General features: G+C 31.0%; 1 protein-coding gene across 2 annotated transcripts in view; it reads left to right on the top strand.

The window, feature by feature from the left end:
* STRN (striatin) overlaps positions 1-22,603 on the top strand; it is a 164,028-nt gene that overhangs the window by 85,603 nt on the left and 55,822 nt on the right. For both annotated transcript variants that reach the window (XM_051976149.1, XM_051976150.1), the window contains exon 7: positions 3,806-3,941. In XM_051976149.1, coding sequence (XP_051832109.1) covers positions 3,806-3,941 — 136 coding nt within the window. The remainder of the gene's footprint in view (positions 1-3,805; positions 3,942-22,603) is intronic.

Raw genomic sequence — 22,603 nt, 5'->3', positions numbered from 1 at the left:
ATGAAGGTTGATATTTTATGGGTTACTCTTAATTTCAGAGTGTTGATTGATTCTATGTGGTTACATACATAACATAAAATTATTTATTCTCTTTTGTTTGTTTCTTTTTTCTCTAACTAGATTATAAATTCCTTGAAGTCCGAAAATATCTTTGTAAGACTTTTATTTATCTCACTTTTCCATATTCATAATTGGATTTCAGTATCTATATTATTACAGAAGCACAGAATTTCATAGTTGAAAAGCATCTTAACATATAGAATATCCTTCCTATCTTGACAAATAATATCATCACAGCATTCTGATAAATGATTTTTCTAGGCTTTTCTTGAAGACCCTAAGTAAGCACAGGGAACTTATTACCCCAAAATTGAGCTGGTAAAGTCATTTATCCAAATAAAAATCAAAGAAATTTTATTGTTAGAATAATAGGTACATTTAATTAAGTTTACTAAGCAATAAACTCTTGAATCAATCAAAAATGTTTATGAAGTATCCGCTATGTTCCAGGCATGTGCTAGCATGGTTACAAGTACAAAGAAAAAGCATTGTATTTATTTTGAGTAAGTTACCTTTGAAAGTAGGGACTGGTTTGTTTTTGTTTTCCTAAGTGCCTTTATATATATAATAGGCACTTAAATAAATTATGTTTAGGTTATATAAATAAAGCTTATATATATGGACCTTATTTATTAGCCTCCTTAAGTAATTATTTTAATGGGTAAAGAGAAGCAATAGTGGAATACAAAGTAACTTGTGACACAGGGGAGAATATAAATATAAGAGAGACCCAGAGCAAGTACTTTGAGAAATTTCAAAAGAAAGTGATCGCTTGTCTTTTGTTGCTGAGGTATAAAACAACTTTATTGAATACCTGAAACCTGAGTTAGGCCCTGTAGAAAAGAAGAATTTTTTTGTAAGTGAAAAATCAAAAGGAAGAGAGTTGAAAAGGAATCTCTTTAGGTGTGGAGAGTGGTATAAGGAAAAGTGTGAAGACAAAAGACTATCACATGAAAAGTGGAGGAAAAGCTTGTCTGATCAAAAATGAAGCCCATGTGAAAGGAAATAGTATGTGATACAGTGAAAGAGATGGATTAGAGACAAATTGTGGAATACCTTGAATGTCAGAATCAAGATTGTTATCATATTATTAAAAATTAGTTAAACTGAAATGACTAACCAGTTCAGGGAGTATTGATTAATAAATCCTTGTCATAGTGGAGGAAAGTTTGTAGTCATTCTACAGTGCTTTTAGTGTTGTCTTCTTTTTTTTCCCCCCACATACAATTTTGATTTAGTGGTCTCAACATTCTGATAGAATTTTGCTCAGGTTGGTTCTATTAAAAATTTCTGATTTTGTAAATTAAAAATTTTAAACTGCCCTGAAACATCATGGATAAAACATTTTCTTCTTGAAGTTCTGATGATACATTGTAATAGTTAATTTGTTTTTTTAACTTTCAAACTAATATGGCTAATTGAGACAAATACTTCTGAGATCCTTTTTCTTTTATTTATTTATTCACTTTTCTGAGACCCTTTTTCCATCACTGGGGTGGAAATGTACATAATGTTCAGTTAGTTTTGGACTAACTGTAGATTCTATGGCCTTGAGAGCCCCAAGCAGCTTTCTTGTCAACTGACTTAACACCCAACTTCAACAATTTGTCTCATACGATGAAGAGCAAAACAATTCTGTCTCCATAATAGTGAGTTAGATAGGAATGTAGAAATATCCCTTTGACATAAGGGTGTGAGGGATAAGTTATAGATTACATGGCCGAATTGAGCCTCATAAATTTTATCCATTATTCTTATATTAGTTATATATTTAGAACCCAAAGATAAACTATACACTTATAGAATAAGGAAAAGTGGATTGATAGTTCACATTTAAAAAATAAAATTTGGGAGTTTTAAATTGATCATTAACTCAAGATGAAACTATAGTATGATGTAGACTACTAAAGATGGTAATTAAGTTTTGGACATATTAAAAATCAAGAAGATTAAATTGTTCTGTAATTCTCAAGATACCAGAACTAGAACAATGGGTGAATTCACTGGGAAGTTAGTTTGCTTTGTAGCAATTTTGTAATGATTAAACCTGACAAAAGGAATGAGTTGTATTATAAAAGAGTTCTTATAATTGAAAACCTTTAAACAGAAGCTCTGTAGCCATGTTAAGAATTAATTGGAAGTAAAATAGATTTTTTTCTCATATTCAAAGTATATGAGTTTATGGGAGGTCAAATTATTACTATTTGAATGATGTCAAGTAGGACATCCATGTCCTTCCAGAAAGTATCCCACTAATTTATCTACTATTGCATTTCCTATTATAAAGTCATCTCATATTTGGATAGTATTGTTTTACTTTTTCAGTAGACTTGAACATTTATTTTATATTGCATTTTAAGCTGCATAGCAGACTTGTGATATAAATTGAGCATGTTTGTTCTTATCTCTTTTAGTTTGGAATTCCTGAAGCCTAGAGAAATTGTGATTTTCTTAATTCCATCTTAACTAGTGGTTGTCAGTAATTCAAAAAAAATTTTTTTTTGGTTAACATTTCAACATAAAACATTGTTTAGTTTCATTCTTTCAACTAGATTTGGATCTCCACAAAGGATTTTAATAGGGTTTAGCAAAGAAATAATATGCATTTTATTAGACTTGCCAGTCTCCAAGTCTCTTTCTCAGAGTTCAAATATTTAAGAAGCTAAATGAATAGAAAAGTTGTAAATAGGGTAGCTAAATAGAAATAGGGAGAATCTGGAAAGAAATGTAAGATGAGAGAGAAGTAATAGAAATAAGTAAAAATTTTTAAGTATGAAATTCCATAAGTCTACAGGGATGAATTCCTAAATATATGAATTTCTATTCAATTGAAATCATAAGAAAATTTAGAAATAAAGCTATGTTATTAACAAGACTATGAAAAACAGAGACTATTTTATGAAGTTTCTAACTGTGGATAAAATTTTCCTGTGTAAAATGCAAAACTAGTCAAGAATGAAATACAAGGCCCAATTATTCTAATATAAGTATAGTGGTAGATACTGGAGCTGGATTTTCATTGGCATAGCGTTTGACAGATGAGAACATGCAATTTTATAGTCTTGGATAGTTGCCTAGAATACAGGTGTCAAGTTTACTGGCCCAGCAAGACTCAAGAGAATAGTAAGAACCAGATTAAAATATAATTTGAAAATGTTTAACAAAATAAAAATACTGTACAACATAGAGAACATTAATTTGTAGATTTTTTTTTTTAGTCAGTATGTAGTCTGCAGAATTATATTTCTCTTTGAGTTTGACAGGTCTGATCTAGAGCAGTGAGAAGTTAAATGTCTTAGCAAGAATCATACATATTATTTGTCAGTGACTGGACTTGCACTTGAACGCTAGTCTTATTTTTGAGGCAAGCTGTTTTATCCACTATACCACATTGCATTTCAATTCTAATATAATATAGCTAAAATATCTCCCAAATTTCTATTAATCTGTTAAATTAAAAATGATTCATCTTCTACTGAGTCCAAGTTTTCTCATGTAGCTGCAAAATCTAATGAAAAATAAACTTAAATGATTTTTTAAAAATTTATTGTACCTACATTTTTATAAATAAAATTCCTTCTCTTTGAGTTGACTACTATGTTCAGTCTATAATAAACAATTAAAATGTACATTTTTAAGGGGGGTTATTGAATTTTCCCAACTAGCAATTTAAATTAGGATTTTATGTACTTAATTTTAAGCATGTACACCTTATTAGTATTTTAATTTAATGTTTTTTCATTAGATTGTTAGGAAAAGGGTGTTATCTGATAGCAGTGAAGATCGAGAAACAAAAGAAGCTCTAAAGGAATTTGATTTCTTGGTTGCATCAGATGAAGGAGATGGAGAATCTAGAAGCATAGGCGATGGAACAGAATGGGGTAAGGAAGTTTGATGGTTCCCATTGGGAAACCTGAATTATCAATCAAAGGGATATTTTGTCTAGAATTCAAAATTTCTCAATGACTCTTATTGTCTTGATAATTTATGATCTTTTTACTATTAACTTTCTATATTCAGAGCTTTTTAAAAATCTTGCTTTAATCTTTATTTAAAATGTAAGTGATAAATATTGGGGGAAAATTAATTTAAACTACAAAATTTTAAAAAAATTTCCTTTCAGTGGATAAAGATTTTGTATCATTTGAGTATAAAAACATAGTAGGGAATTTTAGAGTTGTCTTTTGCCCTTGTTTGAAGAAAGAAATGTAAGTCAGAAAGCTATAGCTACTCATCTTTTCTATTCAGATCTATGACTTTAAATTGAAAATATAGAACTATTCTTGTAGCTTTATCTTAACTGATATAAATATTTTAATAAGTCAAATAGAAACATAAAATCAATCACATTGTTAATAATAGGTTTTTATTTTCAAAATCATGCAAAGGTAGTTTTTACCACTGTAAAACTTTGTGTTCCAAATTTCTCATCTCTCTCCCCTTCTCCAAGATCATGGAGTAGAAAAAAGTGCTCAACTTAGCTTTCTCAATATTTTCCTTCAAACAACTTTAAAATAACTCCTCAAATCAAATTATGCAGTGGCAGAGCTAACAAAAGGTCAGAGTTGAGGCATTCTTCCAGACCAAGATAATTTAGGATGTCAAAAGAGATTTGTGTATGTCAGGGGAGGAGGCTGGCCTGAAGCTCAAAAAGATGAAACATCAGTAGTGTGACTTAAGCAGTAGCTTCAGGAGTTCTTCAGGTGGAAAGGGCAAGAAAACTGGAGTGGTTAGAAAGAAATTATCGAAGCCCCCTGGTAGTCTTGGATACAGGATCAGATGTTGTTTGTCAATTCCATTGCCTATATCTATTTCTGGGTCATAGTTTAAGGATGGAAAAGAACATTTTTGGTTTAGAAGAAATGAGAGCCCTAAGGGAAAACTGTTTGACAAAATTATTTGTCTATGCTCACTTCTTGGTTGTAGTTCAAGGGTATGGAGGACTTCTTTTGGTCCAGAGGGAGTGAAATTCCTGAAGGGCAGTATCACTTCCAGCCCACGGGAACAAGAACATTGGGAAACAGCTATGTTCCTGACCCCAGGGCAACAAGAGGCTAAGGAGCAGTAAAAATTGCAATTTCAGAGGATCAGGTGTTCTTTCTAGTTAAAGACCCAAGGACAGAGTAAGTAAGCAATGACTACACCCTTCCTCAAATCTCAAAGTCCCCAGAACTAGTTCTTCAAACAACTGCATGGAAAAAGCCTGACATTTGAGATTATGATGATACTTCCCCCTCTCCTCTCCCTTGCCACCAATAGAGTTAAATATTAATATAAAGTCTCCCCACTCCAAAAAAAAAAAAAATAGAATGGAAAAATGAGCAAATCCAAAACAGGAGTCTGATAACCAAAAACTAATATAGTAAGAGGGAAGATCAAGGTGTACAAACTCAGAAGACAGTGAAATAACAACTACAAGCAAAGCCTCAAAGAAAAATGTGAATTGGACATAAGCTCAACAAAAATTTCTAGAAACATTCAAAAAGAATTTCCAAAATCAAATAAGAGTAGTTAAGTAAAAACAAAATAGGTAAAGAAATGATAGCAAAGGAAGAAATTTAAGAAAAGACAAATCTCTTGGTAAAAAGAGGCACAAAAAATACTGAAGAAAATAACAATGTAAAAATTAGCTCACTGAAGAAAACAATTCTCTGACAATTAGAATTGGGCAAGTAAAAGTTAATGACTCCATGAAACATCAAGAAACAATTAAACAATATCAGAAGAATGAAGAGATAGAAGAAAATGTAAAATATCTTACTGGAAAAATAACTGACCTGAAAAATAGAATGAAGAGATCCAAAAGAATTATTGGGTTACCTGAAAGTCAAAATCAAAGAAGGAACTTATATATCATATTTCAAGAACTTAATCAAGGAAAATTGCCTTAATATCCTAGAGCCAGAAGGTAAAATAGAAATTGAAAGAATCTATCAATCACCATCTTAAAGAGACCTCTAAATGAAAACTTCTAGGAATATTATAGCTAAATTCCAAAACTCCCAGATTAAAGAGAAAACACTTCAATTATCAAGAAAGAAACCATTCAGATACTGTGGAACTACAATCAAGATCGTACAAGATTTAGCAACTACCATAATAAAGGAATAACAAAATTTAAAGGTAGAATTCTGGAAGACAAAATATCTAGGATTACAGCCAAGAATAACCTAATCAGCAAAAGTAAATATAATCTTTTTAGGGGAAAAAATAGGCATTTAATGAAATTGAGGAATTTTAGGCATTTTTGATCAAAAAGACTGAATAGAATATCTGATATTCTCACACAAGATTCAGGAGAAGCATAAAAAGGCAAACATGAAAGAAAAATCTTAAAGAATTTATTAAAGTGAAATTGTGAACCTTTCAAAATGATAAATGAACCTTTTTTCCCAAAATTTTTTTTAACATTCCTTTGAAAAAATAAGTTTTTTTTTGTTTTCAAAATATATGCAGATAGTTTTCAACTTTCACTCTTGCAAAACCTTGTGTTCCAAATTTTTTCTTCTTCCTTTCCCTCACCCCCTTCCCATTCAGCAAATAATCCAATATTTGTTTAATGTTCTTTTTAAAGCTTTGAGTTCCAGATTCTCTTCTTTCCTTCTTCCTCCCCACTTCCCCAACTCAATGAAAATATAATCAATTTGGTATAGATTATACATGTGTAGTCATGCAAAACATTTCCATAGTACTCAAGTATAAAAGAAAACATAGACCTCCCCCTCCCAAAAAAAAAACCCACCCAAAAAACCCTGAATAAAAAAAAAAGTATACTTCACTCTGTATTCAGACACCCATCAGTTATTTCTCAGGGTATACTTATATGTATCGTCTAAGAACTTTATCACAATTAGGGTAGTTAGAAGAATTCCATATAGAGGGTGCAGGAGTGAATTAATTATATTGAAATGATGTAAAAAAAAATTTTTAAACTGGTAAGAAAGGGGGATTCCCTAGGAGATGAGTAGGGGAAAGGAAGAATGGGAAAAATTATCTTACATAAAAGAAGCTTACTAAGAAGAGTTTTTACAATGGAAGAGAAAATGGGTGGATAACAGGCAACAATACTTGAATCTCATATCTAGATTGGTTCAAAGAGGGGATAATAAATGGGAAGGTAGATAAAAGAAGGCAATAATCATAAGCAAAACAAACTTTAGAGGAGAGTCAAGATTGAGAAAGAAGAACAAATAGAAGAAAACAGGATGAATTGAAATGCATAGTTAGTAATTGTAACTGTGAATATGAATAGGATGAACTTGCCCATAAAACAGAAGCAGATAGAAAAAGAAATTAGATACCAAAATCAAAAAAATATATTTTGCAAGAAACACACTTGAAACAGAAATAAAGTTAAATTAAGAGGCTGGCACAGAATCTATTGTGCTTCAGCTGAAATAAAAAAGGGACTGTAGTCCTGACCATCAGGCTAGATCTTACAAAGATGTGGATAACTTAGAAAGATAACAACAATCCTTGATCCTGAGAATTTTCCCTAACTCAGATGTTGAAATGGATTTGTGATCTTGTTTATATGAATGTTGCTTTTAGCCATACAATCATAGTTGACTATCTGGTATAATTTACCCTATGTCTTCCCCTAGATTTTTCTTCATGATATCCTGTTCTTTGGTGCTTCTTCTAATTTCCTTGCTTAATAATGTATGGCGTCCCTTTCACACTCACCATTTGCCTTACAAGTGATTGTTATATTTTTAAAATAACTTCTCTAGCAGAGGGCCATATTCAGGCTTAACATGTCCCCATATGGTGGATGATAAATGTTCCCAATGCAGGAATTTTGGAAGTACTGGGGATAAACTTATAGGAAGACAAGTGAGCACAAAGTGGATTATTTAAAAAAAAATGGCAGGGAAAGATTGGAAAGAGAAATGTGGAGAAATTCTCAGGTAGATGAAGGTTACCTAATCCTAGCATCCTGAGCTTTTGACTTCTAAGAAGCATTACTTTGTTGATGAGTTTACATGGTCATATCTAGATAATGAAGATGAAAACCCACATGGCTTTATTCAGAGAGGTTTTATTGACATTATGGTTTTCATATCAATAAATTCATTATCTCCTATGCTACTGGGGTAGATGTTTGGGAACAAAGGTAAGAGATTTTACAGTTTCTGGGAATAAGAGGTATAGAAGAAGATGATTAGTGGAAACCAATGATAAGAGTATTTGCTTCTTAGTTTAATATAGGACAATTACTAGAGCTAGTTTTAGTATATAGTCAAGTTTTATTTTTATTAAAGTTGAAGAGAAGAATATGTTTATAGTCAGAAGAGAAGAAAGGATTCAGGTAAGAAAGATGATTTTTTTTTTTATTAGACATATCCTAGGTCCAGAAAATTTAATGTAAAATTGTTTTTCAGAATTTCTGGTGAAGAGTTTTAATTAAATTTTAAAAACCACATGGCAGCTTGTTGCTATAGTAGATAGAGCACCAGCCCTGATGTCAGGAGAACTTGAGTTCAAATCTGTCCTTAGACACTTACCACTAACTAGCTATATGACCCTGAGGAAGTCATTTAATCCCAATTGCCTCAGCAAAAAAATAAAAATAAATTATAAAGCAGTTCAGTTCTGTACAGTGTAATTCAAGATGACAAGCTAGAAGTTGTTGAGAGGAGAGTGACTAAGGGTTACAAGGGAACTTGAAAACCTGTTTTAGGATTGGCTGAAGGAAATAGATATCTTCACTTTGCAAGGTTAAATATATCAGGAAGGTGCTTATTCTTTTAAAATATTTGTATAGTTTTTTTATGGAAATAAATAGAAGTAAAAAAAAGTAAAATTGATAGCTCTTGAAAAAAAGATTGGCTATGGAGGAGAGATGTAAAGACTAAGGATAATACCTACATTATTAGCTGGAGGAACTATTCTTGACAATAGTTATGAGATAGGGGGAGATGAAATATGTTCTGTTTTCAACACATTGAGTTTCAGTTGTCTCTTGGACATTTAATTTGAGATGTTTGAAAGACAGTTGGAGATACAAGATTGAATACTGGAAGAATAATTACTGTTCATATTAATTTAATTACTTATTAACAAATCTTTAATTTTTAGTTTTGTGGAATATAGGTTTTTGCCATTAAAATTTTAGTTGATGAACTTCAGTCAATAAGAAATAAAACTTGAGTCCTTAATATATAAGTATCATGCAAATTTTCCATTTCCTAAAATGACTTAAGCCCTATAGGATTAAACTTTGGGAATATTTAAAAGGTAATTTTAAATTGTCATTATTCTTGAAGCTTTTTCTGTAGTCTATTTATAACTATGCAAAAAACAATTTGCCAAATCATGAATTCTCAAGAGAGTATCAATAAAGAACATATTGTAGAACATTTGCTTATTTGCATATGAATAAAGTGCATTGGTATTCTATGTTTATAGTCATGTACACACCTAAAATAACTGGTCATATGTGAATATGCAAATATATCAAAGTGGAAAAAAATCTTCCTCTAATTTTCAATTTGGAGTGACAGAATTGAAAACTACATTAAATACTGAACCTTGGTTTTAATTTTCAGAAACTTACCAAAATTGAGAACTTGTTTGAATAGTAATTTGTTTTTTTCAAATATTAATTTTGCGGTTAGAGAAAGCAGTATGACTATTTGAGAGGTATTGAAGATCTAGTTACAAGTCAAATGCAGTAAATAAAGCATTATTTGCATTAATAGTTTATTGATTTAGATAAGTTTATATTGGGAATTTTTATTACAAAACATTATTTTCCATTTTGGTTAAGTAACTGCTTCAATTAAAAATTAAAATAGGCTCTAGTATTTTCAGCAGAAATGTTTGAAAGGCCTATGTTCCATTAAATTTACATTTTTCCTCCTTGTAGGATTATATTTGGCATTGCAGGGTAAGTTCTTTTTGTTTATAAACCTATGTTTTTTACCTTTAGCAATACTGTATTTCAGAATCTTCTCTTCTATGGTAGAAGTTGTCAGGTCTTGTTTGAGCCTATTTGGGTGACTATTGTCACTTAGTACTTGAACTACTTCTGTCTAGCTGCAGCTCCCTTTTTCCATGGGAGAATTCTTCTTAAAAACTTCTGTTTTGAGGAAAAATCCTCTGCTACCTTTGCCACCATATTCCCATGGAGATACTTCCTCCTACCCTCTTCAGAAGCTCCTTGAGAATAGGAACTGTCTTTCTTTTCATTTATATGTGTATCCCTCCCCTTCTCTGTCCTGTGTTTACAGTGACTGGGACAAAATGTGTACTTAAATGCTTGTCAACTGAACATTTAACTAATTTTACTTGGGAGCTCTGAATTTTAGTCATGGTTTTCCTAGTTTTGGGCTTTTCTTTCATCAGATAACAGTGGTTCTTTCTGTCTGAATATTGTCTGAGAAGTTTTTAATTGTGACTTTTTGAAATACAGTGTATGTGTTTTTTGTTGTTGTCATGGTTTTCAGGGAATCTGGTTAAATCATCTCTGATTTAATTTTCACATCAAATTTTTTGAGGTTGATTTTTTTTTATCAGATATCCTTTATGCTCTTAACATTTTTTTTCAGTCTTTTCATTTTGTTCTAATTTTTTTTGCTGTCCTATGGAATCATAGATTTTGTCTCTTCTATTTTTTTTTTTTTTTTAGGGAATCTGTTTCTTGGGTAAGTTTTACCACTTTCTTTTCTAAGCTATTTATTTATTCTCCTTCCGGTTCTTTCTTCCAGCATTTTCATTTATAGCAATTGTTTCATTTCTTCTAGGTATTCATGAAATCCTTTTGAAAAATTAATTTTTTTTCTTGAGTCTCTTTTTACAGTTGTTAAAGAATTACTTGCTTATTTTGGGTATTCTTTAGATTTAAAATGATTTTTTAAAAAATTCAGTGTTTTTACTTATTTTTATTTTTTAAATAGTATTTATTTTTTTCCCCAATTATATCTCAAGATAATTTTTAGCATTCATTTTTACAAGATTTTGAGTTCCAAATTTTTCTCCCTCTCCCACTTTCTTCAGAAAATGTTAAGACAATTTAGTATAGATTGTACATATGCTATTATATAGTCACAGTTAAAAAAGAAGAAACAGATCAAAAGGGGAAAAAACACAAAAAAGAACAAAGTAAGTAGAAAAAATGTGCTTTGATATGTAATCAGAGTCTATCACTTCTTTATCTGTATGAGGATAGCACTTTTCTTTGAGTCCTTTGTACTTGTCTTGGATAAGTTGGTCAGTGCTTTCTTGGAGAAGAGCCAAGTCATTCACAGGTAATCATCACACAATGTTTTCTTTTTTTAAAATTCCTCCTTAGTAGTTTATTTTTTCAAATACATGTAAAGATAATTTTCATTATTTATTTTTGTAAGACTTTGTGTTCCAGATTTCTTCTCTTCCTTCCTTCCTTCTCTCCTGTCCCCTTCTCAAGAGACCAAGCAATCTAATATAGGTTAAATATGTACAGTCCTTTAAAACATTTCCATAATTGTCATGTTATGCAAAAAAAAAAAAAAAATCAGACCAAAGGGGAGAAAAGGCAAACCAGCCAACCAAAAAAAGGTGAAAATGGCTTGTTTCAATCCACATAAATCCATCATTCATGGTTTTCTCTCTGGATGTGGATGGCATTTTTTTTTTATCCTAAGAGTATTGGTATTGTGTTGAATCACTGTATTGCTGAGAAGAATCAAGTCTTATCACAGTAATCTTGCCTATACTATGTGCAGTGTTTTGCTGGTTCTGCTCATTTCACTAAGCATCAGTTCATGTAAGTCTTTCCAGACTTTTCTGAAATCAGGCTGCCTATCATTTCTTAAAAAACAGTAATGTTCCATTTCATTCATATACCAGAACTTATTCAGCCATTCTTCAAATGATGTGATCCACTCCATTTCCATATTCTTGTCACCACAGAAAAAGCTGCTACAAACACTTTTTGCACATTTGGGTCCTTTTCCCTCTTTTATTATCTCTTTGTGATACTGACTCAGTAGAGGCACTACTGGATCAAAGGATATGCACAGTTTTGTAGCCCCTGGGCATAGTTCCAGATTGCTCTCCAGAATTGTTGGGTCAGTTCACAACCCCACCAACAATACATTGGTGTCCTAGTTTTCCCATATCCTTTCCAACATTTATCACCATCTTTTCCTCTCTGTCACTTATTCAATCTGAGAAGTATGACATAGTACCTCAGAATTGTCTTAATTTGTATTTCTCTATTCAATATGACTAGAAATGACTTTTATATATATTTCTTCATCTGAAAATTGTTCATATTCTTTGACCATTTATCATTTGGGTAATTATAGTCATAAATTTGACTTAGTTATCCATATATCAGAACCACTGGCTCCAATTTTTTTTTTTCAGTTTTCTACTTCTAATCTTGGCTGCATTGGTTTTGTTTGTGCAAAAAACCCTTTTTAATTTAACATAATCAAAATCTTCGCATTTCATAATATTCTTTAATTCTTTGGACATAATTGTACTCTTCTTCACAGATCTGACAAATAGACTATTCCTTGCTCTACCAATTTGCTTATACTGTCACCCTTTCTGTCTAAACCATGAACACATTTCTCTCATTTTGGTATAGGGTGTTAGAAGTTGGTCAGTGCCTAATTTCTGCTATGCTATTTTATAATTGTCCCAGCAGTTTTTGTCAGATAGTAAGTTCTTATGCCAGAAACTGGAGCCTTTGGGTTTATTAAGCACTAGATTACTTTAGTCATTCATTATTGTGTCTTGAATATCTAACCTATTTCACTGATTTACTACTCTATTTATTAGCTAGTACCAAATGGGTTTGTTGACCACTGCCTTATACTATAGTTTAGATTTGGGCCGACTTCTTTTACATTTGTTTTTCATTAATTCCCTTGATATTTTAAACTTTTTGTTGTTCCAGATAAACTTTTTTTTTCATCTCTATAACCTAGTTTCTTGGTGGTTTGATTGCTATGGCAGTGAATAAATAGACTAATTTAGGTAGAATTGTAATTTTTATCATATTAGCTCAGCATATCCGTGAGCAGTTGATATTTTTCCACTTGTTTAGATGTGACTTGTGAAAAGTGTTTTGTAATTGTATTCATATAGTTCCTGGTTTTGTCTTAGCAGGTAGATGTCTGCAGTTATTTTAAATGGAATTTCTATCTCTTGCTGTAGGGTTTTGTTGTTAACATAGCAATACTGATAATTTATGTGAATTTATTTTATATCCTACAACTTTTCTAAAGTTGTTAATTGTTTCTAGTATTTTTTTAGTTGATTCTCAAGGATTCTAAGTACAATGTCATATCATCTATAAATAGTGATACTTTTGTTTTCTCATTACCTACTCTGATTCTTCAATTTATTTTCCTTCTTTTACTGCTAAAGCTAACATTTCTAGTACAGTAGTTCTAATGGTATTATTGAATAATAGTGGGTAACTTGTTTAACTTCTGATCTTATTGGGAATGCTTCTAGCATATAATGTTGGCTACTCATCCATTTATTCCTGTGTAATATATATATATATATATATATATATACACACATATATATTTTATTAGGAAAGGATATTGTATTTTGTCATATACTTTTTCTGCATTAATTGAGATAGTTTTATTATTTCTTTTAGTTTAGTTATTGGTATGATCAATTATGCTAATAGTTTTCCTTATATTTGAATCAGCCCTGCATTCCTGGTATAAATGTTACTTGGTCAGAGTATATTATCTTGGTGATAAATTGCTGTGTAATCTCTTTGCTAATATTTTACATAAGATTTTTGTATCAATATTCATTAGGAAAATTGGTCCATAGTTGTCTTTCTCTGTTTTGATCTTTCCTGATTTAGGTATCAGCACCATATATGTGTCATAAAAGGAATTTTGGCTGGACTTCTTCACCTGTTTTTCCATATAGTTTATGTAGTATTTGAATTGTTCTTTAAATGTTTGGTAGAATTCACTTATAAATCCATTAGACTTTGAACATTTTTAAGTATTTTATTTCTTCTTCTGTTAAATCTGTGCAGGCTGGAGTTTTTGTAAATATTCATCCATTTCACTTACATTGTTAGATTTATTGGCATACAGTTGGGCAAAATAGCTCCTTTTCATTGCTTTGATTTCCTCTTTCTTGGTGATAAATTCCCCTTTTCATTTTTGATATTGGTTATTTGGTTTTCTTTACTTTTTCTAATCAAATTAACCAAAGATTTATCCATTTTTTAGTTTTTTTTCCATAAAACCAACTTAGTTTTATTTATTAGTTCAATAGTTTTCTTTCATTTTATTAACCTCTCCTTTTATTTTCAGAATTTCTAATTTGGTTTTTAATTGGAGTTTTAAAATTTGTTCTTTTTCTAGCAAATCATTGATCTTTTTTATTTTATTCATGTAAATGTCTGGAATATAAAATTCCCCTAAGAACTGCTTTGGCTGCATTCTGTAAATTTTTATTGTCTCATTATTATCATTCTTTTTGTGAAATTACTGGTTATTTTTATTGATTTGTTTTATTGACCCATTTTTTAGGATTAGATTATTTAGTCTGCAAATAATTTTTGGTCTATTTTTCCATGGCCCTTTATTACTTGTAATTTTTATTTCATCATTATCTGAAAAGGATGCATTTAATATCTGCCTTTCTGCATTTGGTTTTGAGGTTTTTATGCTTAATATCTGGTCAGTTTTTGTGTAGGTGCAATGCACTGCTGAGAAAAAGTTACATTCCTTTCTATTCCCATTCAATTTTCTTTAGAGATCTGTCCTATCTAACTCTTCTAAAATTCTATTCACTAAACTTTTTTTCTTTTTTATTTTTTGTTTAAGTTTATTTAGGCCAGAGAGAGAGAGAGAGAGAGAGAGAGAGAGAGAGAGAGAGAGAGAGAGTGAAATCCCCCATTAGTATAATTTTTCTGCCTATTTCTTCCTGCTACTCATTTATCTTCTCATCTTAGAATTTGGATGCTATGCAAATTGGTGCATATATGTTAAGTATTGATATTATTTTATTGTCTGTGGTACCCTTTAGGAAGCTGTAATTTCCTTCCTTATCTCTTTTAATTAGAACAATTTTTGCTTTTGCTTTGTCTGAGTTCAGGATTGCTGCTCCTAATTTTTTTACCTTCTCCTGAAACATAATAGATTCTGCTCCAGCCTTTTACTTTTTACTCTTTCTGCTTCAAATCTTCTAAGCAACATAATGTAGGATTTTGGCTTTTAATTTACTCTGCTATCCATTTCCATGTTATGGGAGAGTTTACCCCATTCCCATTCCCAGTTAAGATTACTAAGTGTATTTCCTGCCATCTTGCTTTTGTCCATTTGTACTTTTCTCTTTCCTCACCAATATTTTTGCTTCTAACCACCACCTCACTCAATCTGCCCTCCCTTTTATCAATTCCACCCCTTTTTTTAGTCCTTTTCCTTTCTACTTTTGTCCTGCCTTCTATTAGCCTCCTCCTTATCTTTCCCCTTTCCTTCTGTGCCAAACTAAGTGTATGTTATTACCTCTTGGAGTTAAATTCAATGAGATTGAGGTTCAAACAATGCTCATTCTCTTCCCTTCTTTCCCTATATTGTAATAAGCCTTTTGTGCCTCTTCATGTGATATAATTTCCCCTTCTCTCAATCCAAGCCTTTTCCCATCCTTTCTTTTCTTTTTTATGTTATCACATCAAAGTCAACTTATATTCATATCCTCCATCTTTGTATATACTTTCTAACTGCCCTGACAAAATATACAGTTCTCAAAAGTTCCAAATATTATCTTCCCATGTAGGGATATAAACCTTTAAAAAATAGTTTTTCTGTGCAATACCCTTTGATCTCGCAATGTTTCTACTGGGCCTATATCCCAAAGATATCATAAAATAAGGATAAGGACCCACATTTCCCAAAATGTTTATATCAGCCCTTTGTGTAGTGGCAAAGAACTGGACAACAATGTGGGCTCTGGATGATCTGGCTGTTGCTTTGGCAGCCAATTTTTGCTAAACTGCCTTATTTTCTAAGCCTTCACTCATTTTTTAAAAAATCTAACTCATTTTACCTTTATTTTTTTAATATAGGGTTAAAGTTCACACTAAAAATACCCTTCAAATAATAAGTATTTTATCCTTGTTTGTACAATAACATCATTAGCATTGGTTAGGACCTTGGAAATCATCTAATTTAAACCTTTTATTTGGCATATGAAGAACCGGGAGCACAAAGTGATAAAGGTCATTTAGGTATTTAGAATTATGAAGCTTACTATTAGTTTGTCTATTGTAACACAATTTTATTTATTAAAAATGTGATATAATAGGCTATAGCTGAGTATTAGTTCTATACAGAATTGTAGACTTTGTTTTTGTAAGATTAAAAAACTGAAGGTTTTTTAAAAATAAGTCCTAATAGAAACTTTGGTCTAAACACTAATAATCTTCTATGTGATAACATTTTTGGAGAAAAATTCTGAAGCAAAAATAATCCACTTTTCCTTTTCCACTCAACAAGAAAAATTTGAGAAACATGTTTTTCCATTTCACTATTTTATTTATTAAGCAAAGAAAAATTTTGATTAAGAGAATGTTGATTTTGAAGTGAAAATAGACATATTTTTAAGCCATATCTTGATAAATAAAAGTAATTTTTAAAATTCAAAGAAAAATACATGTCCCACTTATGTTATTTAAGATATTCCAGAATTGCCAGGTTTCTAGAAAGTTTATTTCTAGTCAGTCAGTTATGCTGCTGGAACTATATGTTTATGATACTTAAGGACTTTTGTTGGATATTTTCATCACTTTTTTTTGGGGGGGGGGGAGGTAGGACTACTCTTTTTGGTGTATTTTTTGCTGATTCTAAGTTTAGTTTATTTATTTTATTTGAGAGATTGTCTGATAAATGTTTTACTGATTGTTTGATATTACTCATTTGGCTTAGAATAAATAGAATTAGACTTCCATTTAAGCAAACAAATCTGTTTTTTCCTGATACAGACACATGTAGTCATTCTTCTACTCTCTTATGCTCTGTAATATATAAATACATTAAGGAATCTGATATCTACTGTACATGATCTTAACCTTTTTGTATAAACTGTCTTATAATCTTGTTATTTTCATTTTTAGTCATGTCCAACTCTGCATCAGGTTTTCAGTCATTTCTAACTAGTTCAGTTGCAAAAATACTGGAGTGATTTGCTATTTCCTTGAGGCAAACAAGGTTAAGTGACTTGCCCAGGGCCACACAGCTAGTAAGTGTCTAAGGCCACATTTAAACTCAGGACTTCTGACTCCAGGGGCCATAGTCAATCCACTGTGCTACCTAACTAGCCTATTTTAATTGTATATCTACTAAAAAAAAAAAAGATTATACCTGATTGTCTTAACAGTCTTCTCTTCTTTTAGCCTTCCTGATCAACTTTTGATTCACTTAAAATTTTTAGGCTATGATATAGCCAATATATTAACTAACTTTCCATGAGGAACCATATCTAAGCATATTATCATTCCTTTTTCATCAGTAAGTATCTTGAATATTTAACCGTGTTTTCTCAGCCATTGTTGACTCTTTCTCCACACACTATTAACTCCTGAGTCCAGAATCATATTTTTGTACATATGTACTGTTAATTTGACAGCAGTAATTGACTGTAAATATTCCCTTGATCTTGAATAACTATGTGCCAAGGTATTTTCATTAAGGAACTATATCTCTACATTTTACAGACTTAGAAAACAATCCAAAAGGATTAAAAGTCAAATCACAGAGTAAAAAATTAGGTCTGAAGAGACTGTAACACATAACCAATGGTGAACTTTAAGGAATTAGAGAAAATGATGTTATCAAAGAAGTGTACAATAGGAAGGGAAGGTGGACAGATTTCATGTCAGGAGAAAGGGATCACACAGGTAGAAAGCCAGATTATTCTGTTGTTATAACATCCTGTTGTTATAAATCATTAGAAAATAGTAAGGAAGTCCTTCATCACTTACAGTGGACCATCTCTGACGAATTTTGAGAGAAAGCAATGGGTTACTACTTTGTACCTGGCTGGATTCAAGCTGATCTGGTAGTTGAAATTTGGGTTTGAAATAGAGGTGTCCATCAATCAGCTAATACACAACAAAAAATTTACTTGACAGTAGCATAGAAAGGCTATCCAACAAGAATGCTTCATTGTTTCATTTAAGTGTACAATAAAAAAAAAAAGTTTACTTGATAATAGCATGCAAAGGCTTTGTTCAACAAAGACGCAGTCTTGATTCAGTTGGTTGTATTTTCCATGCTCTTCTCCATGCCCCCTATGATTCCATCCCAGCCAGCAGTGTTTTTCATGCCTGAGGATCAATTTGACTTCACATTTTGGCTCTGCTTTTTAACTCACTTGTTTGGAAAATACATTAATAGTTCAAGTCTTAGTGTCCTGGACTACTGAACAGTTTTTATTACTTTTTTGGGAAAAGCTAGGTTAGCATTTATAGGATAGATGTTGCTCCCTACACATTCCATCCTTTGGTGACATCATAAAGATCTTTTTTATTAAAAATAAGTTTTTATTGATATCTTCTCTTTCTATTTCTTATATCTTCTTAGTTGTCCCATTTATTCTTTCTCTTCTGCCATCCAGAGAACCATCCCAAAGAACAAATGGTAAATTTTTGGAGATAGACAACTTATTGATATGTTGGGAAAAGTCTGAAAATATAAGATCTGTGGACCTCCTACCTCCACAAAGAAGTGTGTTGGGGTATCCTATATATTTCTTTGAGTTTTGCTTGAGCTTTATAATTTTGTTATATTTTCTTTTGAATTTTTGTGGTTAATGTTCTTTTCTTTTGCTTTGTTGTTAATTATGTATGTTGTTTTCTTGGTTCTGTTTCATTTTACATCTGTTCATATAGATCTTTCTGTGCTTTTCTATATTCATTATACATATCATTTATTTAATTACCTAATCATTTATTTATTTATATATCCATTTATCCATCCATCTATTCGTTTATTTATTTATTTATATGTTTTTGCTTAGGCAATTGGGATTAAGTGACTTGCCCAGGGTCACACAGCTAGGAAGTGCTAAGTGTCTGAGACCAAGATTTGAACTCAGATCCTCCTGACTTCAGGACTTGTGATCTATCCACTAAGCCATTTAACTGCCCCCACATAATTTCTTACCGTACAGTAATATCCAGTTACGTTCGTATACCACATTTCTTTTAGCCATTCACCAACTGATGGGCATCTACTTTATTTTTAATTCTTAACTGTCACACAAAGTGCTGCTATAAATATTATGGTATACCAGACAGACTTTCTTCTCATCACTTGGTTCTAGGGGTATAATTTAGTAATGAAGTCTCTGGTTCAAAAAGCATAGACATTTTAGTAATTTTATTTGCATAATAAATGCAAATTTATTGGGCAATATATGTCCAACCACAATGTGTAATGTACTTATTTTTCCACAATCCTTTCTACATATACTTGTTGTCATTTTTACTGTTTTAAAGGGTATGATTCAGATTTGTTTTAATTTGCATTTCTCTGAGTGATTTGGAGCATTCTTTCATGTGGTTGTAAATACTTTGCAACTTTTCTTTTGATTCTTATACTTTGAAACTTACCTATTAGGGAACTTATATGTGTGTATACATGTAAAAAACCACCTATGTATGCACACATGTATATAATACATGTGTACATATAAACATGTATAAACAGGCATTTGTACGTGCTTTTATATATGCATAGTTTTCTCTATATGTACACATATCTTTATATATCCAAATATTTCTGATAGGGGAAAATCTACATACATCCATGCATGTGTATACATGTATATATGGGTGTGTATATCTCAGATACTGAACCCTTTATGATTGGTATATTTAATTTTGTTTGCATAAAAGTTTTTCAGTTTCATGTAATCATAATTATCTTTTTTTTTTGTAATTATTTTTATCTTTTATTTGGTTAGTATTTAATCTTCTATCCATAACTGTAAGAAAGAAATTTATGATCTGTTTCTTTTCTGATTATAATAGAATATTATGGTTATGCATTCAGTTAGAATGTAATTATGGAATATAGGGTATTGGTTTAAGAATAATTTTTGCTGTACAACTTTCCAATTTTCCCAGAAATGTTTATCAAATGAGATTTTTTCCTGATAATTTATTTTTTTTCCTCTATCAAACACTGTTATTGTATTGTTATTTCTGATTCTTCCTTATCTAGTTCCATTGATATATCACTTTTTTTAAACCACTACTAAATAGTTTTGATAACTGATACTTTATAATTTGTGATCTAGAAGTGATAATTCCCTTTCATCTCTGTTCTTTTCATCATTTCCCTTGACATTTTAGATCTTTTGCTTTTCCAAATGAATTCTTTATTAAGTTCTAAAAAATATTCTCCTGGTAATTTATTACAGCATTAAAAGTATAAATTAATTTTGATAGTATTTTCATTTTTGTTGCATTGGTGGCAAGCCATAAGCACTGAACGCTCCTCCAGTCATTTAAATTGTTTTTTTTTATTTTTTAAAGGACTTTATAATTGAATTTGTATGTTTTGTGTGGATTTGTATGTGTTTTGGTAGATTTGGTAGGTCAGAACTCTCATATTTTACTCATTTTTTAGATATTTAGAATATTTACCTTTCCATAATTGGAAGCTATTAATTATCTAAAGTATCTGCTGGTTTCACTAGGATTTTCCAAGTAAATTATCATCAGCAAATAGATAGCTTTATCTCCTCTTTATTTCTTTCATTTCTTTCTCTTATTCTATTGCTATTGCTGTATTTCCAGAATATATCAAATGATAGTGAAGAGAGTGGGGATCCTTGTTTCACTTCTATGATTTATTAGGAAAGGTTCTAGTTTATCCCCATTTGGTTTTAGTAGATAGATGCTTTCCATGATATTAAAAGATGTCCATCTGTGCCTATACTTTGTATAGTTTTTAGCATTCAAAATTATACTTTGTTGAAGGCTTTTTTCTATATCTATTGAGTTGTTCATGTGGTTTGGGATTCCAAGATTTGGTTTTTAATGTGATTAATTGTTTTCTTATGTTGAATCATACTTGCCTCTCTGGTACAAATCTCACTTGATCATAATGAATGATTTCCTGTATTAATTTGTAAATTTTGCAGTCTCTTTGACAGAATTTTTTTTTTCATTTTTGGAGTCAGTGTTCTTATAATTTTTTATGGTTTAGGTATTACTATTACAACTATGTTTGTCCCATTAAAGATTCTGGTATTGTGTTTTCAAGAATAATTTGTGAAGTATGGGTAATAACCATTGCTTAAATGTTCATTAGAATTCTATGAATCTGTCAAGGACCAAGAGGTTTTTATTTGGCAATTCATTTATTGCTAGATTTCTATCCTTTTCTGGGGTTTGGTTTATTTAAAATCTCTATGTAGTCTTCTGATAGTTTGGGTATTTTATTTTTTAGAAAGCATTTTTTATTTCTTTGTATACTTAGTTTTGCTAATATATATAATTCATAATATGTTCTGTTTATTCCTTTTATTTTTTCTGGTTTTTCTGTGATTTTACTTTGCTCATTATTTACTATTTTATTGATTTGAGATTCTGCTCTCTTTTTAATTTGATTGAATTTGATTCTATTCTTTGATTCTGTTTAGCTAAGAGTTTATCAGTTTCATTTGCCTTTTCAAAGAACTAGCTTGTAGTGGTTAAAAAATTATTTCTGTGGGTTTCTTTATTTCCAATATGTTTTCCTTCTAACTTTTAATATCTCCTTTTTGCTTATTTTAGGTTTAGTTGTTTGCTCTCTCATTTTAAAAATGCATATTTAAGTTAGTCTTTTTTATTTTATTAATGTATGTTTATATATTATGATTCTCTCCCCCCTGAGTGATCTCAGGCCTCAGCAGACCTAAGACCAGAAGACTTTAGAATCATTGAAGGACAAGATCGCCAGAACAATAGTATCCTAAGATTAGAGAGTCTCAGGATCACTAATATATTTTCCTTAAAGTCTTTTTTTTTAATAACTTTTTATTGACAGAACCCATGCCAGTGTAATTTTTTACAGCATTATCCCTTGCACTCACTTCTGTTCCGATTTTTCCCCTCCCTCCCTCCACCCCCTCCCCCAGATGGCAAGTAGTCCTTTACATGTTGAATAGGTTACAGTATATCCTAGATACAATATATGTGTGCAAAACCAAACAGTTCTCTTGTTGCACAGGGAGAATTGGATTCAGAAAGTATAAATAACCCGGGAAGAAAAACAAAAATGAGAGCAGTTTATATTCATTTCCCAGTGTTCTTTCTTTGGGTGTAGCTGCTTCTGTCCATCCTTGATCAATTGAAACTGAATTAGCTCTCTTTATCGAAGAGATCCACTTCCATCAGAATATATCCTCAAACAGTATCGTTGTTGAGGTATATAATGATCTCCTGGTTCTATTCATTTCACTCAGCATCAGTTCATGTAAGTCTCGCCAGTCCTCTCTGTATTCATCCTGCTGGTCATTCCTTACAGAACAATAATATTCCATAACGTTCATATACCATTCTCCAATTGAT

The sequence above is a fragment of the Antechinus flavipes genome, chromosome 2 (genome assembly GCF_016432865.1).
Source record: "Antechinus flavipes isolate AdamAnt ecotype Samford, QLD, Australia chromosome 2, AdamAnt_v2, whole genome shotgun sequence".
Taxonomy (NCBI): Eukaryota; Metazoa; Chordata; class Mammalia; order Dasyuromorphia; family Dasyuridae; genus Antechinus; species Antechinus flavipes.
The sequence above is the reverse complement of the archived record's forward strand: the minus strand, read 5'-3'. Positions and strand labels throughout refer to the sequence as shown.